At 37.7% G+C, this 22,261-nt stretch overlaps 1 protein-coding gene across 2 annotated transcripts; it reads right to left on the reverse strand.

Moving 5' to 3' along the window:
- On the reverse strand, positions 221-10,053 carry LOC109705825 (ABC transporter B family member 19). Of its 2 annotated transcripts, XM_020226604.1 has the most exons (10): positions 9,457-10,053; positions 9,266-9,320; positions 8,642-8,817; positions 8,362-8,562; positions 5,811-6,070; positions 5,371-5,687; positions 5,044-5,267; positions 3,994-4,819; positions 3,668-3,909; positions 221-1,658 (listed from the first exon to the last, which is right to left on the reverse strand). In XM_020226604.1, the coding sequence occupies exons 1-10, from the start codon at positions 9,703-9,705 to the stop codon at positions 450-452; spliced, it is 3,759 nt and encodes a 1,252-aa protein (XP_020082193.1). In that variant the 5' UTR covers positions 9,706-10,053; the 3' UTR covers positions 221-449. The 2 variants fall into 2 exon arrangements, with proteins under 2 accessions (XP_020082193.1, XP_020082198.1); XM_020226609.1 differs by lacking the exons at positions 9,266-9,320; positions 9,457-10,053 and adding an exon at positions 8,910-9,252.

Below are 22,261 nucleotides of genomic sequence, written 5' to 3' on the forward strand. Positions count from 1 at the left end.
AAAATAGTAAAATTAAAATTTTGAAATGTTAGATGGACAAAAATAGAACACACGGTTTACAGGTAAGTTTCATACATTTTAACCTTTTTTCCTTGTTGAAAAACAAGAACCCCTTCAAAGGTTGATGCATCGTATTTAAATTTTCATGCCTTCAAATTCCCGATTTGCTAAATCTAATAGTGTGATGGCATGTTACGTTGAAGTCAATTGCCACTAGGAAAATTGTTCACCTAAGATCATAAATATATTACCACAACGAGCATATCCGATACATAGCTGCATCCCTAATTAAGGAGGATTAAGCTAAGTCCAATTTTGCATCACACATAATATACGCTTAGCCCCCTCTTCTATCTACATCCAAAGTTCTCCACGTTTAGGAACCCGAAAATCGGTTAAATCATCTCAGAACAACAAAAGAGGGATGTCAAATTCACTATGGCTAGGGATCAAACGTGATGGTTCTGCAGCTGTAGCAACCGCGAATACACCCCGTCAGGCCGCGCCACGAGCTCAGAATGGCTACCTTGTTCGACAATCCGGCCATCTTGGACCACGCCAATACAATCCACACCCCGAATAGTGGAGAGGCGGTGAGCAACCAGAACCGTAGTCCGCCCCTTCATGAGCCGCTCGAGAGCCTCCTGAAGGACGCACTCCGATTCGGCGTCTAACGCACTTGTCGCCTCATCAAGAAGAAGAATCGTCGGGTCCTTGAGCACTGCCCTAGCTATTGCAATTCTTTGCTTCTGCCCGCCCGACAGTTGCACCCCTCTCTCCCCGACTGCCGTCTTGTACCCCTCCGGCAGTTGGCTCACAAACCCGTGAACGTTAGCCGCCTTCGCCGCCTCGATCAGTTCCTCCTCTGTTGCGCTGTCTTTACCATAGGCAATGTTCTCCATAATGCTAGCTGCGAACAGCACAGGTTCCTGCTGCACGAGGCCGATCTTTAGCCGCAGGGACTTCAGGTTCAGCCGCCGGATGTCCTTGCCATCTATCATGACCTTGCCTGCTGTGGGATCGTAGAAGCGCTCGATAAGAGAAATGACGGTGCTTTTTCCAGATCCACTGGCTCCAACAAGTGCTTGACTCTGGCCGGCTCGTATTCTTAGGTTGAAGTCCTTGAAGATTTGGAGGTCAGGCCGAGATGGGTAGGCAAAGTCGACGTGCCGAAGCTCAATCTCCCCACGAATGGAGTCAACTGGTTCGGATTCAGGTTCATCGGGGTCAATTCGTGTTCCACGATTGAGGATGGAGAAAACAGAGCGGATGGACTCCCCACCACGGATGATCTCAGGAGCAAGGCTCACTGTTTCGGCGACTGAGTTGGCAGTGATGACGAGGACAACAAAGACCTTGATGACCTTGGAGAAGGTAGACACATGGGAGCGGACAAGATGCGCTCCATACCACAGGATGAGGGCCTCGGATGCGTATAGACAAAGCTGTGAGAGGCCGAAGAGGAGCCCAGAGGTCTGGCTCCGGCGGAGGCTGCGCTTTTGAGGGACGTGCAGCTCCTGGCGGAAGAGAGAGAGGATCTTGTCCTGTGCATTGAAGGCTGCCACCGTGCGGATATTACTAACACCCTCTCCTGCAATCATGCTGGTCTTGGCGTGTGCCTTTGCTGTGTCGCCAGCAAACCCCTTCATCGAGAGTTGCTGGATATGATGACAGGAACTGATGTTAGAATGAATGGTTTTAAGACCATATGAAGTATTTGATAAAATACTTGATGGGAAATAGTCTAAACACTAAAAGTTTCCTCATATATGTGCATTAAGAAACTGGATAATGGAAAGTGTTTAACTACGTTACCGTATCCATTCACAATGAACAAATTTTAAACTTCGAAGTAATCAAAAACTATTTTGTGAGGGATCAAAATAACTATTTCATTTTCACTGGGAGATTAACTTGCTAACAGTTTTTCCACGCTATACATGACTGATCCAAGCACGCCACATTATCGCATATTAGACTTTCCGTCCAAATTTGCACCGAAAAGGTCTGCAGAATGAGAGTTGTAAGTTTGTGGATTATGGTACCACACAGTCGGGCCCAATGTGGGATCTACAAAAAGAGTACCTAGTCGGTAGTCCGAATTCAGAGTAATAAATAGAACTGTTGCTATTGTTCTGTCCCAGTTCATGATTGAATTAAACAACTCATGGTTTGGAGCTAAAAGCTATCATTCAACATTGAACATAATGAAATATAGGGAAAAATAAAGTACTCAATTAGAATAATGAACTAAACCAAGAAATAAATGTTCCAAGACTAATGATTATTATTATTATTATTATTTTAAAAAAAAGGAAATCCAGACAATGGGAACCTAGAAAAAGAAGCGTGCACGTGTTTTATGGGCCCACAAGGAGGAGGATGGGGTTGTGGGGATTGACTATTGAAGAGCATCTCGAGGGAAGAGAATCACATGAAATCTACATGTGTGCTCGTTAAGGCCATGAGAGAAGGTTACTAATAAGCTAACTTTTGGAGGGAAATGGATTGTATTTTCCGTTCTTCAAAACCTTTCCACCTCGGTTGGACAAAACAAAATAAAAGATGGTGGATTCTAATGGCATCATGTCCCCAAATTTACTATTCAACTGCACAAAGACAGTTGTACAAAGTGCCTCGAGCAGTACATGCACAATAAATAAATAAAATAAATAAAATAAGATATATTTAAGTGTAGAAGGGCTTTTCCAGGTATTCTTTCATGTTATTTAATTAGGGCCCCTCCATATAGGTCAAAGAAAAGCGGCATCTTGCCAGAAATAAAGAAAGAGCTTGCAGCAGCAGCAGAAGCAGCAGCTGCAGCTGCCAGGGAAAGCACATGTGTGCACCAGTAATTTATTGCGGTGTGGCAGTGTCTGATGGGCCATATATGCAATCCTTTTTATATTTGAGCTTAACTCCTTTGTCTTTTAGCCATGTAAACGGTTAAGCTTCATTAGTTACCAAATTTGTGAGAATGTTAATGTCAGGGTATTAATTTCTTAACACATTTAAGAGCAATCCAAGAAGATGTTTGTGTTGTTCTTTGTCCTGAGTAAGGGAAGGTCTGAATTAAAAAGCAGAAGCAACCGGACACGTAATTAATAAAAAGAGCATTTTTGCACATTTACCTCTTGTAAATTTGTGAAATTGCAATAATACCCTGGCAAAGTTGGCATTTGCCCGCATCTCCTACAAACCACCATTGCGAAAAAGTTTTTCGCATAGACTAATCAGGTTTCTGTATAGATACTATGTGAGAGGCATACGTGCAAACAATTAAGGTTTCTAAGAGCACAGATGCAGACTCCTCCTTTGCAGAGATATTTGTGCAATTTTGCATTTTTTAGGGGCACGTATGCATATGCACTACCATTTCTAAGAGCACAGATGTCGGGTCACGTATGCATAAAACCCTGACAAGATATCTCATGAGAAGGTTACAGCAGCTGAATGAAAATCTTTCCCCCTTTAGCATATGCACAACCCATTTAACAGTTAACTCATTACTATGAGATTTTAACACAGCGGTACCCAAAGGAAAAGGACTTAACAGAACTCATATGGCCCTATCTAAGACTACTACGTTATTTTACTTGAGACAAGAAAGTTAGCAGTAAGAGAAAGTTAGCAGTAAGAAAAACAGTAAACAGAAGAGGCAAGTTACCTGGGCGAAGTTGGCAAGCACAAGAAGAGGGAAAGTGGCAAGAATAAGAAGTGCGACCCGCCATTCAACGACAAACCCGACTATGAAAGATGCAAGGAGGGAGGTCATGTTCTGTAGAATAACAGAGATCCTCTCAGCTATTGCGGACTTCACGTCAGCGGCATCCGTAGCTAAACGAGCAGCCACAAGACTTGAATTATTCTCCTCCTCATCAAACCAACCCACTTCATTTCTAAATATAGCTGCAGGAATCAAAATGTAGGTTGACTACGGCTTGACAGTAAATATTCGAAATTAAGAAATATGGATCATAAATGTATTCATACCAGCAAGCATCATTCTTCGAACCCTGGTAGTCAGATTTTCCCCCATGATGCTGAAGAAGTAATGCTGCACAAGATAAGCACCCACTGCATAAAGCCCCGTGCCAATATAGATAAACACATACTTTTTTATCTTTCTCTCCATTGCATTAGGGTCCCTATAGTAAAACACTTCAATCATATTGCTCATCACTAGTGCAAACGTTGGACCAATGAACCCAGAGAGGACAGACCCGATGGCACCCAATATGGTGTAGGGCCACTCCGGTGCATTTAGCTTCAGAAGCTTGAAAAAGTAACCCCGTGGTGCTGGATACTTCCGGTCATTATCTGCATTAGAAACCATCTCTATTCGGCCGTCCGCTCCAGTACTGTACTGATAGCTCAGGTTCCTTAAACTCCCAGATCTGAGGCTTAGAGATTTGGTAGAAAGAGAATGGCTCAAGCGTGATGATCGGGATCTACGAGTTGATGGGCCACCAAAGTCCCTGTTCCTAGCCATTTCTTGGAACCGAATTAGAGAGGCATATGCTCCTGAGCTTCCTTTCGCAAGAAGTTCTTCATGGGTCCCAGTCTCGACGACTTGGCCTTGTTGGATCACAGCAATCATGTCAACATTTCTAATGGTGGAAAGACGGTGAGCAACAACAACAGTTGTTCTGCCCACCATAAGGCGGTCCAAAGCTTCTTGGACTATGCTCTCGGAACCAGCATCCAGCGCACTGGTGGCTTCATCAAGGAGAAGTATCTTGGGGTTCTTTAACATCGCACGGGCAATAGCAATACGTTGTTTCTGGCCACCCGATAGCTGGACTCCTCTCTCACCCACCTGAGTTTAATGAAAAAAAAATGCTAGTAAGAGGAAATAGAGAAAGTGATCGTTTCTTCAATGAAATAAAATGGAAAGAACAACTGGATACTTAGCCATGCAAAACTGGAAGCAACACCAAGATACAATTATCCTTAATCATCAGTACAGGGATAATTCCAGGCACAGCTAACTAACTTCAAAAATTGCTTTCAGAAAAACAGATCAAGCAAACTCTAATTCACCTGAGTGTTGTAGCCATTTGGAAGAAGAGCAATGAAGCTATGGGCATTGGAAGCAGATGCAGCAGCTTCAACCTCGGCCATGGTGGCATCTGGCTTTCCATATAGTATGTTCTCAAGAATAGTGGTTGCAAAAAGAGCTGGCTCTTGATTTACCAGACCAATTTGATCTCTCAGCCATCTCAATTGCAACGTCTTTATGTCCACATTGTCCAGCAAAACCTGCCCTGGTAAGCAATAGCAAGAAAAGAATTACCACTATTGAACATAAAAACAAAAAAAGGAAAGGAAAAGACTATATACATACTATATTGAAGAAATGTTATTTACCTTGATTAGGATCATAGAACCGTTCTATCAGAGCCACAACAGTACTCTTCCCTGATCCACTACCTCCAACAACCGCAGCAGTCTTCCCAGCAGGGAAGAAGAGGGAAAAGTCCCGAAAGATAATGACATCAGGTCTTGAAGGATAGCTGAAGGTAACTTCCTTGAATTCTATGTTTCCATGCACCTCTGCCAAGCACTTTCCATCTTCTTGGTCTTGAATTATAGAGGGTTTTTGACGAATTATCTCCAAAAGCTTGTAACCCGCTGTCTTCCCTTTACTAAAGGCTCCAAGGTTGGAGAATGACTGGCCTAGACTCCTGCATCAACACAGATAAAATTATGACTAGGGAAGTTACATACATAACTAAATGTACTATGTTACTTTCCCGCATACTATGTTAGTAGCAACTACCAAAACCATTCCAAGATTAGGAACTCACATGCCACCAACAATAGCAGAAAATATTGCTGTAAAAGCCTTTCCACCATCAGTCTGCCCATTCCTGATGAAAACGCCAGCATACCAAAACACCAAAGCCCATGACATACATGCTATTCCATAGGTGCACCCAATCCCTAAACCTTTAGCCATCCCAGCCTTATAACCGAGCTTCAGTGTATTCTGAATTGCTTCAGAGTATGAATTAAGAGCTTTGCTTTCTCCCACAAATGAATACACAGTTCGGACTTGTGCAATTGCCTGCACAAGGTGTTAATTGTCACATGTCAAATAATAACAACAAAATGTAAATTTAAAAGCGTCCTAGTGCCTAAAATACAGGCCTCCTTATAAGCAGCAGGCAGTGATAGTGATACCATAACATTGATGAGAAACATTAACCACATACAAAGAATTGAACAGTATACCTCTTTGCCCAAGGTATTTTGTTAATTATTTCCCAGCCAAAAATTTAGGCACGAGTGAATAATCTAGCACAAAAGCATCAAACTTCATCCTTCTATGATTAAGCTGATTATAAATGTAGTGGAAATTGTTTGAGCAGAATAACAAGCAATCATAGTTAAGAGACACATAAAACAATTTTTTTTCTGCTTTCACCTAGTCCATTATTTTCATCGAAATGTGTCAAAATATAACATATCAAATGGATTCTATACAAATATATGCATATTGTGATAAGGACAGTAAGCACAAGGATGGTAAGCACCTAATGTATGCTAACAAACTGAGCAAAAGTCTTAAAAGTGGCACAGCCAAACAAGCAAGCCGCAGTCTTTTTCTGCTGTAGACAGGACTTGGGAGCATGTCATTGTGACTTGGGAGCATCTCATTGTATGTTGAGAAAATGATTGCATTGATGTACACTATGACATAACGTTAGGGCTGAATCATTTAAGTCAACTGATTTATCACAGAAATATTGAAACAAAGAAGAATTTTCCTCTGCTTAAAAAGCCCTATGGGCCTGAAGATCATGATGGATGTGTTAACTCATTAGAGTTACTATCGAGGTAGTAACATCTGATAAATTTATTAAGTGTTGGCTATTTATTATTGGGCTAAAATAGGTCCAACTTCCTATCCCGTGATAATAGGCTCAGGAGACTAATAAGTTGAGTTTGGTGAACTTATTAAGTTGAGTGGGGCTGCGGTCCACAAGAAACCTAATGGCAAGAGGCCCAACAATAAACCTAACGTCCAGATGAATTGAGTCAAATCGAAGCCCGTGAGCGATGCGGGCGAGCCCTTAAGTGCGATGGGTGCGCCTTTTCTATCAGCACGTGTTTTTGAGTTAGTTGGTTAGCGCTTACGATCCACAATAAGATTATCGATTGTAAAATTGTGATGGAGGAATGCAATAAGTACACATGATTTACAGATAAGAGTATTAGGACAGTGGAGGTAACCTAGTTACATTTACCAAACTGTAGGTTGATGCCTCTATCCCATGCTAAAGAAAGTTATCAAAAGGCTGACTCATTCCTGTTTTGGAACACTATTATATGCAATTGGGAGTAGGGCAAATTCAATTGGTCCACACTACACAAAATTCATCTAACACCAAAAGTTACATACGCTACAGCATGTACTTACGGCAATGGAGCACAACCTTAATGAGTCAATAAATGCACACCAGCATTTTGCACGAGACAAACCATGATTCAGGTAACAATTCATGAAAAACGTTGACCCAATTACGATGCTAATAGTCCCAAGTGGATCGATCGAAGAGGGGACCGCTAGTTAGTTTCGGCAATTATTGGATCAACCCAAGCTAAATTATCAGTCAAACTAAATAAAGTGTCCTGTGTAACAACACACGAAAGCACCAGCTATAATAGACGTGAAGTAGGTGCAGTCTAATCCAGAATTACTTGTTTGGCTTCTTCTCTAACTCATTAATAATAGTGAGACCACTTGCACTAGTCCCTACCCGTAAGGAGAAGCAACAAAACAAACTGTCCCCGTCAACCTCAGAGGCCATGGAGAAAAGGCCTTGTACACACCGATGCATACACAGCAACGTCCCAATACATTAAGGCCGGGGCCACAATAGCGACCCTGCTTCCTATCCTCCAGCCACTAAAAAACCATCCAATTATATGAAAACTGAAACACTTATTGCCCAATTAGTTTTCGTCCATATCCAAATTTCAACCCCAAATAAAAAGTTAAAGCTAACACTATAAGCGTCACGCTAAAATTACTTAAAAAATATATAAGGAGGCCCCTCAAAACTATAGCACGTCTCAAAATAGGCTCTCATAACCTTTTCAGTATTCACTAAAACTTCCGTTTATTTCGATTTACGCTAATCAAAAGGTCATTCCATTAAATGTAAAGGTTCTTTCCGCTATTAAACTGCAGAAGTGTTTAATAACTCAAAACTTTGCATTTGAACTTACAAAAATTACTCAAATCGACATGCCTAAAAAATATATGTACTATAATCAGATAAAACAACAATCACTCAATCAGGGGCCTATTTCAAAATTTCTACTGGGAATCTCCGCGTGATTTTAGTATACCTGTTCGGCGATGATGCCGGCATTGGCGTAGGATTCTCGGCTCTTGGAGGTGAGACCGGTGAGCGTATAAGCGTAGAGACCCCCGGCGAAGGCGATCCCGGGTATAACCGCGACGCTGAGAAGCGCCAATCGCCACGCGGAGATGAATCCCACCACCAACCCCGCCAAGAACGTGGAGAGGTAGTGGATAAAGTTACCGACCTGCTTATGATCACCGCTTCAGAGCTCAGGGCGAGAGAGGTGGTGAGCGGAGAGAGGTGACGAGGGGCGGTGAGGTTACCTTCTCGCTAATGGCGTCTTGGACAAGGAGGGTGTCGGTGGAGACGCTGAAGACGATGTCGCCCGTGCGAGCGTCGGTATCGAAGAACCCTACGTCCTGTCGCAGCACCGCTTCGAGATACCGCTTCCGGAGTGCGATCACCTGCCGCTCCCCGGTGTACATCCAGCATGCGATCTCTGCGAACAACAATAGAAACAACGTCCCAAGCCATTAACGCCATTAGCGGGAGCTTCGGAGCTCCGCGGGGGGGAGAGAGAGGTAACTTCACCGGGCAGGTGAAGGTGATGCGGCCTCGCAGTGTGGTGTTTTTTCCGTAATTATCGCGAGATATGGGGGCGAGTTTCAGATCCGCGAGGAAAGGTGGCGCTGCGACAGCGACGGGACTACGCGCTGGAGACCAAAAGAGACAAGTAGAAGACCGATTCAGGGTCCGTCCTCTCTCTTCTCTCTCTTCTCTCTCTCTCTCACCCCCACCGCCGGTGTTCCGATCCGAATCCGAGCACCATTTTTTCCCATTAAAAATGCAGGGAAAAAAAAAAAGAGTGAGTCCACTACATTTCACACTGCTCATTCGACTAATCTAGTGGCTTCAGATCTAGTTTGAGAAATGGAAGAGGTGCTCACCTGCGTACGAAGACACGCACACCACTAGCCCTAGGTACACGAAATAGAGAGCGTACTGAAACCAAAAGAGAGAGAGAGAGAGAGAGAGAGAGAGAAAGAGAGAAATAGGTTAAAAAAAAAAGAGGAAAATGGGGAAGATGGAGATCAAAATGGTGATCTAAGAGGAGCAGAGGGGAGGGGTGGTTGAGGACCTTGGAGACTTCGTCGGTCATCTTGCGGAGGTTGTACTGGTTCTTGCCGAAGCCATTGACGAGGTCGCCGAAGAAGAGGAAGAACACGGGCATGGCGGAGCCATGCACGACGGCGCCGACGCTCCCCGCCGCCATTAGCATCCAATCCCACTTGTCTGCGAAGGAGAAGAGCTCGTGGAACGCCAGGCTCTGCTCCTGCCTCTTCTTCTCCCCCTCCCCGCTCCCCTTCCCCTCCCCTGCCTCCGCCATTGTCGCCTCCCCCTCTCCCTCTCAACCTCTCCCTCCCCCTCCCCCTTTCTCTAGTCTCTACTGCAAGCGCTTCGCCATTAGAGCACGGATCGGAGGTTTGCTACTCCTTTCACCCTTCGCTTTTTTAAAAAGATATTAAAAATGTAGCGTAAATAGTTTATCGGTTTCCGTTACGAGCTTCAGATGCACTGTTCGAGTTCCTTTGGGGGGAGAGAGAGAGAGAGAGAGAGTGTGTGTAGAGAGAGAGGAGAGAGATCGATAATGGCGGAGGAGGGAGCCGTGATCGCATGCCACGCCGTGGAGGAGTGGAGTCGCCAACTCCAACAGGCGAATGAGTCGAAGAAGCTGGTGATCNGTGGAGAGAGATATAGGAGTTGGACGGTTCCCGTCACACGCGGTGAGCGTGTCGTTATCTAATTATTCGCAAGGATAGGGGGCGGAGAAGTGAATCGCGGTCGTAGATTTTATCCTTTTTCGACGGTGACGATAAACGGTAACACTGGATATTATTATTTAAAATTTAAAATAAAAAATAAAAACACGGGGAAAAAAAGTAACCGCGGTTAGGAGGAATCTACTTTAGCCTCCGGAAATTACAATAATAGCAAAGTGTTAAAAAAAATATTTACTGTAAAAAAAAAAAAGAAATGTTGATTGTACATCTGAAAATAGTATATAATAATAACATTTACATCTAGCTAATTTAAGATTTTAGACAATTTTTTATATTTTTATAGCTAAAAAAATAAAAGTGTTCTTAGATTAGTGTTCAAATGTAAGATCTCTATATGAAAAAGATAAAAAAATATACAGATAGCAGTGTTCTAAAAAAATATATATTAAATTATGAATATTTGTCTGAACTTATATTAATTATCTTCTTACAAGAAAAACAACTGTATATTCTCTTATAAAAATTGTATTGATTTAATTCATTATTTAATAGCTTTCGAATATTTTTAAAAATTTAAGATTACAGTTATTTTGTAGAGTAGATCATGCGAGTTATATTAGTTATTCTACCAATTTGTAGATCTTGTAAACAAATATTTTCCTAATATTTTAATTATTTATTTATTAAAAATTTGATAGACATTTAGATTTAGGTAAACCTTTGTGATATGCCAATTCACTATTATAAAATTTTATATTAAATAATAATAATAATAATAATAATTAGCTAAAATTTAAAATACTTTTATTAATATTTAGCTTTAAAAAAAAATTACACACCCTGCGTAGAAAGTAAGGGTAGGACCAGTTATAAATTCGGGTGCCCAAGGGATGCATGTGAACTTCTCCCCCTCTTTCAGATATTATTTATAACAACATAAATAAAATAAAATAAAATAAGAGGGGAGTTCCGAGTTCCGAGACCTGCATTTTGAGCAGCCATGTATGTATATAAATATATATATATATATATATTAAAAAAAAAAAGGGGTGATGCTGCTTTTTCGACGGCGGATATTAGTCCAAAATCAGGGGATCGGAAAGGACAAGCACTTGATGAACGGCCAGGATGAGTTTGTCCGTTCGTGGGCCCACGAGTCTCAGATGACATGGTGGCGTATCTGACCGAAATCTTGGGTATCATGTGACCATGAATACTTTAGCAGGATTCCTCCTGTTTATTACTTTCGAACTCTTCTTTAATCAGGAAGAATCATTCATGTTTAGTTACAATTTTTCATGATTAAATTATTTTAAATATAATAATAACAACAACAAAAATACACACAGCTTATGAGCTAGCTCGTGTTCGACTCATTTTTTAATTTAAATCAAACTTTATTCCGCTTAAATACCCCAGCTAGATTTTGAGATTGATTTATTTAACGACTAGAGCTTGAGCTTGACTCACTTTGCTCTAGATTCACTCAGATTAGCACATGCTATTTGTCTAATACTACGTATCTCCAATCGAAAAGTTGAATAGTTATAGTGTTTTTAGCGATCTTAGCGATGGTCAATTTGTGTGGTTATGCTGAATCGCCGAATGGAAGTGTAGTGTTCCTGCAAATTGCTAATACTAAAAGATAAAAACATAGCATATCATGAAAAATATCTTTCAAAAATCATATCTAAATAACAAAACAACAGTTGATATATACACCGATTTTGTACTTGAACACTCTTTTTCTTTGCAAATACGCATACGAATATCAATTCAAGATACCGAATAATGATCTGCACGAAATATTATAATGCAGCAACATGATATAAATCTAGCGTGACATTTATGAATGCCCCGCATGTTCACAATTGCACTTTACAGGGAAAGAGATGCTTGCTAAAGTTGGTTTGCTAGAATTGTTTAATTTAGTGTTATTATGAAATATTAATTATTAATCTAAAACACTTTATCTTTCCCATATGATGAGCAAGGTACTAATAAATACTGGACCATTAAACAGTTCATCTTCAGTGGCGCAGCATAAACAGGTGGAGATGGTTACACTTTACCTCAAAGTTTAGTACTAAATTAATTGAGAGATTGTGAATGCTATTTAATTTGCCTATGAAAGTGAGCTCGTACCCTTTAATTAGTCCTTCGCGGCCTATCATAATGTTTCTTTTGCATACATGCATATGCCCCACAAAATTTTAGTTTTTAATAGATCTATATGCTTTTATTAATCAAATGTTCTCATGATAATTTGTAACATGACCTGCTACCAACACACTTGTTATATCTAGAGCTAGAATATTTCTCTCGATGGTAAAAAGGACGAAAAATGCTTCGAGCCCTTCATAAAAAAGGTTCTAGTGTTATTAAATGTTGACGAATTAATATAACATTTTAGGTTGAGTATATAAGTCAATCTAAAGACCTTAGTATGGTGCATACTAATACATTAACAATACAAAAAAATTACATTTTACAAAGCCCAATAGCAATTCTCAATAAAGATAATATATCACGAAAATCACAATTCGTCAGTTTGATTTTAAGTTGTGCTTAAATTTAGATTACGATTTGTCGGATTGGATAGCTATGACTATATAAACTTAACAACAACAACAACAACAACAAAGAAAACAAGAAAACTAAAAAGAGTGGATATCCAAAAGAAAAGGCATAGTTTTGGCGCAATTCAATAATACCCTTTTAGATGTACATAACCCTCCAGGTATTTGTATTTCTAAAACATTTTAAATGAACCTCGTTTATGTACTTGTTCATGTGCTGCGACATCACAATGTACTTGTAGTTAGTTATAGTATGGAGTGAACCTTCCATTACCTAAATTTCTCCTCTAATTGAGCTTTTCATATGGTAACAATTGATAAAGTGTAAATATTTACACTGACTCTCTAAAGTGTTACAACCAGAAATAATAGTACCTTATTATCAAACCTTAGCTTATTAAAGCTAATCGATGCACTAACATGGGGAAAGTATATAAATAGATGCCCCTTCGTTTGTTTTTAGTATTAATTCCCGTAATTTGGTGTATGATTAGGCTTTGTGGGGGACAAAGATCGCGAGAATTTGTCGATTTAGCCTTAAAAAAGCTGGTTAAGTGCACGCATGTTCGAGCACTCAATTATTCTAATAAGTTTCAACCACTCCACTTTGCCCCAAATTTAGAATGCGAAATACGTACTAGTACTCTAAATACGTGTTCCTCTGCATTGCAATTATTAACCAAGATAGATTTTGTGGCCCCATTGAATCATTGTTTGTTAGTCTAATGACAAAACCTATAAGATTCCGAAGGGAGCTGCTCCAAAGAGAGCCATCCTAAGTTGAAATCTCAATCCCATAGCACTAGCTCCAACTTAATTTTGTGACTTTGGTGAGTGAGTGGTACTTACAAATCCTGTTTGGACCAAGCAGTGTATAAGGTACGGTGTTGCTCAATAAGAAATTATCAGTAAAATGCTATCAGAAGAATCAATATATATATTAGTATCTTTTGCCATATCAATTGCTTCGTGTCAATGCCTAAATTTGGAGTTCAAAATTTCATTTCAAGTTCCTGCCATTATATATGAAGGTTTCGAAATGTATGCAGTAGAAATATATCATCATCCCTCCACGAATGGCCATGGCTCGAGAGAGTCCAACACAATTCCTGTGCATGGTTAATGCAGTACCGATTTGACGGACTGTTTGACAGACAAGCTATGGATTCATCTCTTGGACTCTTACATCAGCCGTTAAATCATCATGAATAGTTAAGATGAGTCCCACATTTCAAATGGAGCGAGCAAATCAGTAGATGTGCATGTTTTCATCAAAATTTCTATAAATACATTTTCAGAACACTCGAGTAAGTCAATAAATTAATACGGCATACGCTACTGCAGGCACCTCCATTATTTTGTTTCCTAAGTGGGGTCTCACCCATTTTGAAGTTAGGTCAGGACCTACAGCGAGAAGAGAGAGATCTAGAGAGAGAGAGGGAGGGAGACCAATTGCTTGGTCTCAGTCCACACGTCAGCCGCCGCGGACCATTTATTTATCGACGACCCTCCGTCTCATTGCTTCACAAAACCATCACAACTAATCAACTTGTTCTCTTTTCAAGGATTGAAAATGTTAGTACGTGGTACTGCAGAGGGGTAACGGAGTGGTGGACCAAGTGTAGGCAAAAATTCGTTGCGGAGAAGGATCCAAAATCTTGTACCTGTGGCAGGAGCCACGAACAGGAACTGCTTATAATGTGATCTGTGTGGGGCTTGTGATTCTGATTTAAGCTTAGAAAATAAATTGTAGGAACAGCTAGGTGTGCGTACGTCGCTTCTAGCTCTAGTGGGGCTGTAGATGTGGATGTGTACACGTCCATGATCAGCTTTTTAATAGTTGAATTTATGTTTGGTTTTATCCCCAGCTCTACATCTCCCCCCCTTTCTCTCTTGTATGTACAGTACGTTCTCTTGCAATGGAGATTGGCCACTTTTTGCCCTTCACATGCATGCATGGACGATCTTAGCTCTCTCTCTCTCTCTCTCTCTCTCTCTCTCTCTCTCTCTCTCTCTCTCTCTCTCNTCTCTCTCTCTCTCTCTCTCTCTCTCTCTCTCTCTCTCTCTCTCTACACACCCATTGACATACACTTTTTCACCATCTACCTACACTTTTTGCTTTCTTCTTTTTCACTTTTGAAATATGATATCTGATGGAATATAAAATATAGGCTCTGTTTAGATATTGCAATAAACTATTTGATAATAACTTATCCTATTTAAAAAAAAGTTTGTATGATTGAAAATTAAGAATTTAATTTTTGTTCCTCAAAAGCTCTTGCCGTCAATTGTTTATATTTTTACCTACATAGTTATTTTAGAAATTATAATAGGAAGATTGAATACAACATTCTAAATTTATATACTATCCAGTCTATTATTTTCAATTTATATCTTTTCATATGTTTAAATATTTTTTCACTATGAGTTAGTTTACCGATCGTATTTGCAAATATGTGCTTGATATTCTTTTTCTCAAAGCACACAATTGAAATCCAAAAAAACAAAAAAAATCAAATCTCTACCCACAACATGATTATGCAGGCGTGTACTAATTAAGTACGTTTTAAAGGTACTTTGAAGTGAAATTACACACGAATTATATCGACAAAGTCCAGTTTCGTTCTATCACTTGATTTGTACATATTTCGTGCATCCATGTGTGAAGGACGTACGTGATGTTACTCGAGAATGCGCCACTTCATGTTTTTTTTTTTTTTTAACTTAACCTCTCGATGCAACTTCATTGATGGCGCTCAAAAGTAAAAAGCATAACGAATAACTTTTATCCTTTTACTAAGGGGACTGATCATTTTGCAATAAATGGATAAATCATTAACGTAACAGTTTAATGGCACGTACGTACCTTTAGGCATTGAGAACCTAGAAGGAATCTTAGAATTAATATTCCTAATTATATTGTTTTTTAAACATTAATGCTCAGGTTCCTCGCAATGCATGTTACCCAATTAAACAAAAATAATTAACAAAACATCCTTAAAAAAAAATAGAAAAGGTCCAGTAAATCAGGTATATTTTCCTCAAAAATTAAGCACTCGAGAAATATAAAATATAGAATAAAATTATAATTCTTTCGATTTAAAAAAAAAAAATTGTTTATTATCTATTCTTTAGTCCTTTAATCAGTCAGTGCTTAGAATTTAGTACCGTGAAATGGTTCTTGCTGTATGTTTATCACCATTAATTCCCTGATTTGATAGGATATTTCTTATAACGTCCCAATGTCATGTCGAAAGTTCCTAGCTAGCCTCAATAACAAACCCGAAAACTCAAGTTGTTTGCAAAATAGTGATCAAGAATTTTTAGTTGCATTAATTTATTGTCATTAATAAAGCCAAGGGTAAAAGTATATACACTTAATTCATACATTATAACATTTCTCCGTGTAAGGGATTTCGAACTAATTAAGACGTGTTATTTTACAGTATAATTTTACAAGTGAAAACATTTTATTCTCAATCAACCCTTGCTTGTTTTCTAATTTAATTAACTTCCTGTTAGAGCGGAGGGCATCTTTAATTTGGACTTGCCTAATACGTGAGCCTTGTTCAATTAATTTCAAATTATATATCTTAGCTTGTCCCTAAAATCAAATGCCAAAGTTTGTCAAATTCAGATATAGATTGAAGTGATTAGCTAGCACACTCTAGTTCAGTTGCTCAAACCCAAACCATTGTGCGGATCGAATCGATTTAGACCAGATTGTTGTAGATGATAATATATATTAATTAAGTTTATTTAAATTTCTTCAAACACCAAATTAAAAGGCATATATATGGTATCATCACCTCTCCTTTTAATACAACTTCTCTTTTAGTGTGGGACTAGCACATCCTCATATCCACTAATTGCTACCGATAAACAACACGTTCTTGAGATCATGGCATGTCCCTAGTTTAGCATACAATGCAATCCACGTCTAATCCTCATTAGCTCCAAAACAAAGCAATAACCCAATATTATATTCCTCTTATATTGAACCCTTTCTGGGGCCTTCTCCATGATACTCTTTCCCCACTATCCTAACACAAAGGCGACATTGTGACAACGCAAAGTACAATTGCTTTGCTACTAATTTCGCCGACCAGCTTAATTCACCTTTAAGCAACGAGTATTATCCCCCTACCAAACACGATCAATTATACTCACCGCCTCATAACAGTCCTTTTAAAGGATCTTTCTTTTTTTGATCTTTTATCGTTTTCGACAAACCAAACTGGTTTACGTTTTCTTTATGAAAAAAAGAAAAATGGTCATTGTTCTTGTAGGTGTGATAGGTTACAATCATTCTCATGGCCATTAACTTGTTTAAGGTATGGAACAAATATAAATCACTGAGCTTTGCATATTGATCTTAGAACTTAGTTATAAACCAACTTGGCTTCTATATATTATAAGTACGTAGTAGTAAACTGGGGCTACCAATTACCAATACTATTTCAATACGAGTAAGGCTCGATCTATAATGGTTACTGACGCCGTTATGTTCTCGACCCGTTCGGATTTTAGAAGGTATATTTGTAGGATCACGAACAAAGCATAACTCTGTAGTAAACATTTTTCATTTATTATATGTTTTGTTTGAGGGTTAATTCGTTGGAGCTCATATTATAATTCATGATCCAACGTTATGGCTAAATAATAACGATGGCAACATTTATAAGAATTTGCCACAAATACAAAAAGTAAGGTGACATAATTGTTTTTTTTTTTTTTTTTTTTGAAAAAAAGGTGACATTATTGTTGTAACAATATTGGAACATAGCATTGATGTATCAGGATATTGGTTGGTCCGCAATACAGGGAGGGAGAAGTGTTAGTACGGAAAGAGACATGGCTCAGTAAAACCTGGGTTTGACTCGACCAAACTCATCAATTTCCAGCTACTGGAAGTCCGAATTAAACCATAAAATAACAATGGTATATCATATACCTTTCCATTCAAAGTAAGGGTGTAGAACACACACACACACACAAAAAAAAAAAAAAAAGAAAAAAAAAGAAAAGAGTTTGAGATGTTTCGTGCGTAGGCGTCCATATATATATAATATATATATATATATATATATATATATTTATATATATATATATATATATATATATATATATATATAATAATTGAGCTTCTATATTTTTAAAAGTACCAAATTATTGGTGTTTATAGATTTTTAGCCTTTGAATTAAGAGATGTGCGGTTAGGATGATGTGGGCCCTCTAGGGTTGAGTGGGTAGTTGGTTGAATAGTATAATCTAACGGATGGAAATGATAAAAAATTAGATCTAATGGTAAAAAATTTACAAGCACAAGTGCTTTGTGCTTTTACAAGCACCATACTGGACCTTATATATATATATATATATATAAGAGCTAGGCTGGTATATTATCGGTAGCACGGAGGCCTCCGTGCTACCAAGTTGTTTTCAATGATACGGCTTCTAAATCGACGATCGGCTCCGTTAGACTTGATCTCTACATATTAAGAGTATTGGAAACTAAATTTCATAATTTTTCGGCTCATTTACCTATCAAACGAGTAGTCTAAAAATGAACGGCTGAAAATAAAAATCTCATAAAAAACAGTGATAAGAATTCAAAATTCAAATCGGAAGTATTGGTCTTGCTATTGATGTTAAGTAGAATTTTCTATTAATTTTCATCTAATTTGGATACTTCTACACCTTGAACTTAAAAACGCATCATATCTACCATTAAAATTGGTAATTTTGGAACCTTTTGATCACTAGCCAAATGATGTCGAAAAATTATGAAATTTAGTTTCCAAATACTTTTAATAGTGTAGATCAAGTCTAAAGGAGCCGATCGTCGATTTGAAAGCCGCATAATTGAAAACAACTTGGTAGCACGGAGCTCCATGCTACCTGATAGTATACACTAGCTATATATATATATATATAATATATATATATAGAGAGAGAGAGAGAGAGAGAGAGAGAGAGAGAGAGAGAGAGAGAGAGAAGAGAGTCCGGCTAGAGTACTATCGATAGCACCAAGGATTTGGTGCTATCGAGTTTTCACCGTTAGATTTAAACTTTTAATTATTTTTACCCGTTAGCTATATATACTATTCAACCAACCACCCACTCAATCCTAGAGGGCCCACATCATCCTAACCGCACATTTCTCAATCCAAGGGCTAAAATACTAATAGCACCAATAGCTTCGTGCTATTGATAGTATTCCAGCCTAAATATATATATATATATATATATATATATATATATATATATATATAGGGCTATTAATTAGTATATATAAATCTCTTTGTACTTATGAGTTTTCGGCCGTTGGCCGAAGGAATGTATAGTTAGGATGATAGTGTGTCTTAAATTAGGATGATAGCGGTCTCCTAAAATTGAGTGAGTAATTGGTTGTATAGTAAAATCTAACGGATAAAAATAATCAAAAAGATAGATTTAACGGTCGAAAATTTACGAGTACAAAAGAATTTATATTCATAAAAATATAATAGTTAAAATGCCCTCCTGATTAAATAAAAAGCAAGTCCAAGTGGTGTTAAGGGGAACACGTAGCTAGTAATTAAGCTGCCGCAGCAGGACCAAGTCTAAATAATAATTTCACTTCAGAAACGAGTTGATCAGTAGGCTTTACAAACTACTCTTTGAAAATACAACTCGTATCCGAGAAACCCCTAGCTCGAAATTTAGGATTGAGTTTTAAATATACTAATGGATCGAAATTTCCGAGCTAAAAAAAAAAAAAAAAAAGACTATCAATAATTTGGTTAGAACGAAATAAAATAATTTTTAGAAACCTCGATACAAATTACTTGATCATTGTACAGCGAATCAAGGGTTTGGTGAGAGAGTGGGATAAGTTTGTTCTAGTTGCTTTACTTTCTATCGCTAAGTTCATTTTTCTGATTGAATAAAACATATAGCATTTTTTTTTTTTTGGACAAAAAATCTATCGATGTGAAACAACCGTTGTACTCTAAAAGTTTAAGCTGTTAAAGAACGGTATTTAAACATTATATTTAACACTCCCCCTTACGTCTGGGTTCGAGACTTTTTAGTCGGCTCATGACGTGGGCTTGAATTAAATGGGAGGAAATTAATATGTTAGGAGATTGGCATGACTCTAACTTATGACCTTCTGTTCTGATACCATGTGAAACAACCGTTGTACTCTAAAAGCTTAAGTTGTTAAAGAACAGTGTTTAAACATTATATTTAACAATCGAGCACCTAACATAATTACTTTTTTTTATAGAATGTAAATGAAGACAAGCCAAGGATCAATGCCATTAATTTCCAGTTAGATCATACTATGATTCCTTATGGCACCTAACATTATTTGATATCTTACCACCAGAACCATGCCTTTTCCAGAAGTGTTGGCCATCTATAGAGCTAATAATAAACCTGCGGGCTGCGAAAGCGGAGAAAACTGGGCCTTTCCTGGGCCGAGTCATTTTCAAGTTAGGTACGTTGTGAATCATAAGCGAACACGAGGATGTACTAGAGAGGATCGATGTACTATGATTCTTTAGACGTTACAAAGAGTTTGTTTTACGTGTGGTGAGAAAGAATGATAAAAGTAATATCGCGTTCCGCATATCGTAATGAGTCGATATATTTTTTACGGTCTCATAAAAAAACACCGAAATCTTCCTCATCTATTAGTATTGGATGTGCCTCAGTACCAAACTAAGCTCTATGACGATTCGACATACTCGGATTAGATAAAGAATGTGAAATAACCGTTTCAATGTTTATATATTCAACATTTTAGCTTGCGCGCAGTGTGAAAGGACAACGATAATCTTATGACCAGATCAAATCCAAATTTAGAAAGAAAAAAAAAATGAGGTTCGATCCTAATTAGATGATCCAAATCCGATAAATTGGATATGTTCTAGTTCAGATCGATCACATTGGTTAGCAGTATATAACCACCGATACCCTTCTAATTAAAAAACACACCCTCTCACGAGTCCACCACTAAACTACATACCAAGTTGTAGTCCACATTAAGCTTTCACCAAAAAGTAATAATTAATACTAAATAAAAATTCTAGTTGCTAATCAAAAGCCTACTAAAGCTCTAGCATAAAAGTTGTTCTTGGTGAGAGAATAGGAGTGATCAAGGCTAAAAATATTGTAACAAGTATTGTAGTAGCAAAAAAAAGAAAAAAAGAAAAAGCGTAGAGAGAAGCCACAGAAAATTTGAATAAGGTTGATTAGACTATAAAAAGAGATAAAAAGATTTAAATATAATTTTTTATTAATAAAAAATTGCTCTTTTTCTACATAAGTTTTGTGCCTATTTATATGAACAAAATATTAATTCTAATCCTAATAAAATCCTGAAATTTAAAAAAATTTGCTAACAGAGAGAGAGAGAGAGGGGGGAGAGAGAGAGAGAGAAAGAGAAACATCACATCAAATCTCTTAAACCACCAATTAAACAAATTGAAAGTCAACAAAATGGCCTAACTGAAAAGTGGAGAACTTAGAGGTGACCACTCATCCTCTTCCATAAGATTAAATGACCATTACACAGACCAAAAAAAAAAAAAAAAAAAAAAAAAAAAAAAAAAAACCCAAAAGCAAATTAGGGCTAACGAAATCGAGATACCTCAACCCTCTCGTGCTTCGATTTGATCGCCTTGAGCGAGACGATGCAATCCTGCGACGGCGCGATGAAGTCGTTGAGATCGCCGANAAAGCTAATGTGTTGGGTGACCACGAACCTACTACATAATTTACTATAAATTATAGTCATGCTTCGTATCGTATTTATTTTTCAGTTTTTTAAACATTAATTCAATATAATTTGATAGATTAGAGAAAAGATTATTTTTAGTTGACTAGTGTACGTATAAAATAGTCGGCAAAGTAATAGATGATAACTTGCTGTTTAAAAAAAAAAATGTTAAAAAATAGCTTTTAAATTTTTTACTTTTTATTGATCTAAAGTATTTGAAGTTTTTATCAATAAAATTTTATATTTTTTCGACATATTTTACTTTATAATTAAATTATTTAAAAATTATCAATTTTTTATCCCTACTATGGCGAATTTATAGTTTAACAGCGTAGAAGAATCTAAATTTATTCAGATTCTGATATAGAATACTTTAAATTATCTAGATCAAGGTCAACATTCTTAATCTTGAATTCGAAAGTCCTACCCTCAAATTTTAAATATTGTTCAATTTTCACCGTTCAATTTGATATGATTTACTTACTAAATAAACGATATCAAAAAAATTATAAATTTATTCTTAGGAACTTCATATACCCTAAATCATATTTAATGATGTGGATCGTTGATTTAAATATCCTAAGATCAGAAATGAAACTATAGTACCGAAGCTCCGATTCTATAGATAGTACATGACAAAATGATTGCAATCAATTTATTAATATACGAGATTCCATTTAAAAAAATAAATAAAAGATAAACACGATTTCAAAGTAGACCTATATATTATAGGTTATCTACTACTATATACTAAAGTCTGTGGGGCGTGCGGTTTTTCTTTCTGGACACATGTCCATTTGTTATATTCGATGC

The sequence above is a fragment of the Ananas comosus genome, linkage group 2 (genome assembly GCF_001540865.1).
Source record: "Ananas comosus cultivar F153 linkage group 2, ASM154086v1, whole genome shotgun sequence".
Lineage (NCBI taxonomy): Eukaryota > Viridiplantae > Streptophyta > Magnoliopsida > Poales > Bromeliaceae > Ananas > Ananas comosus.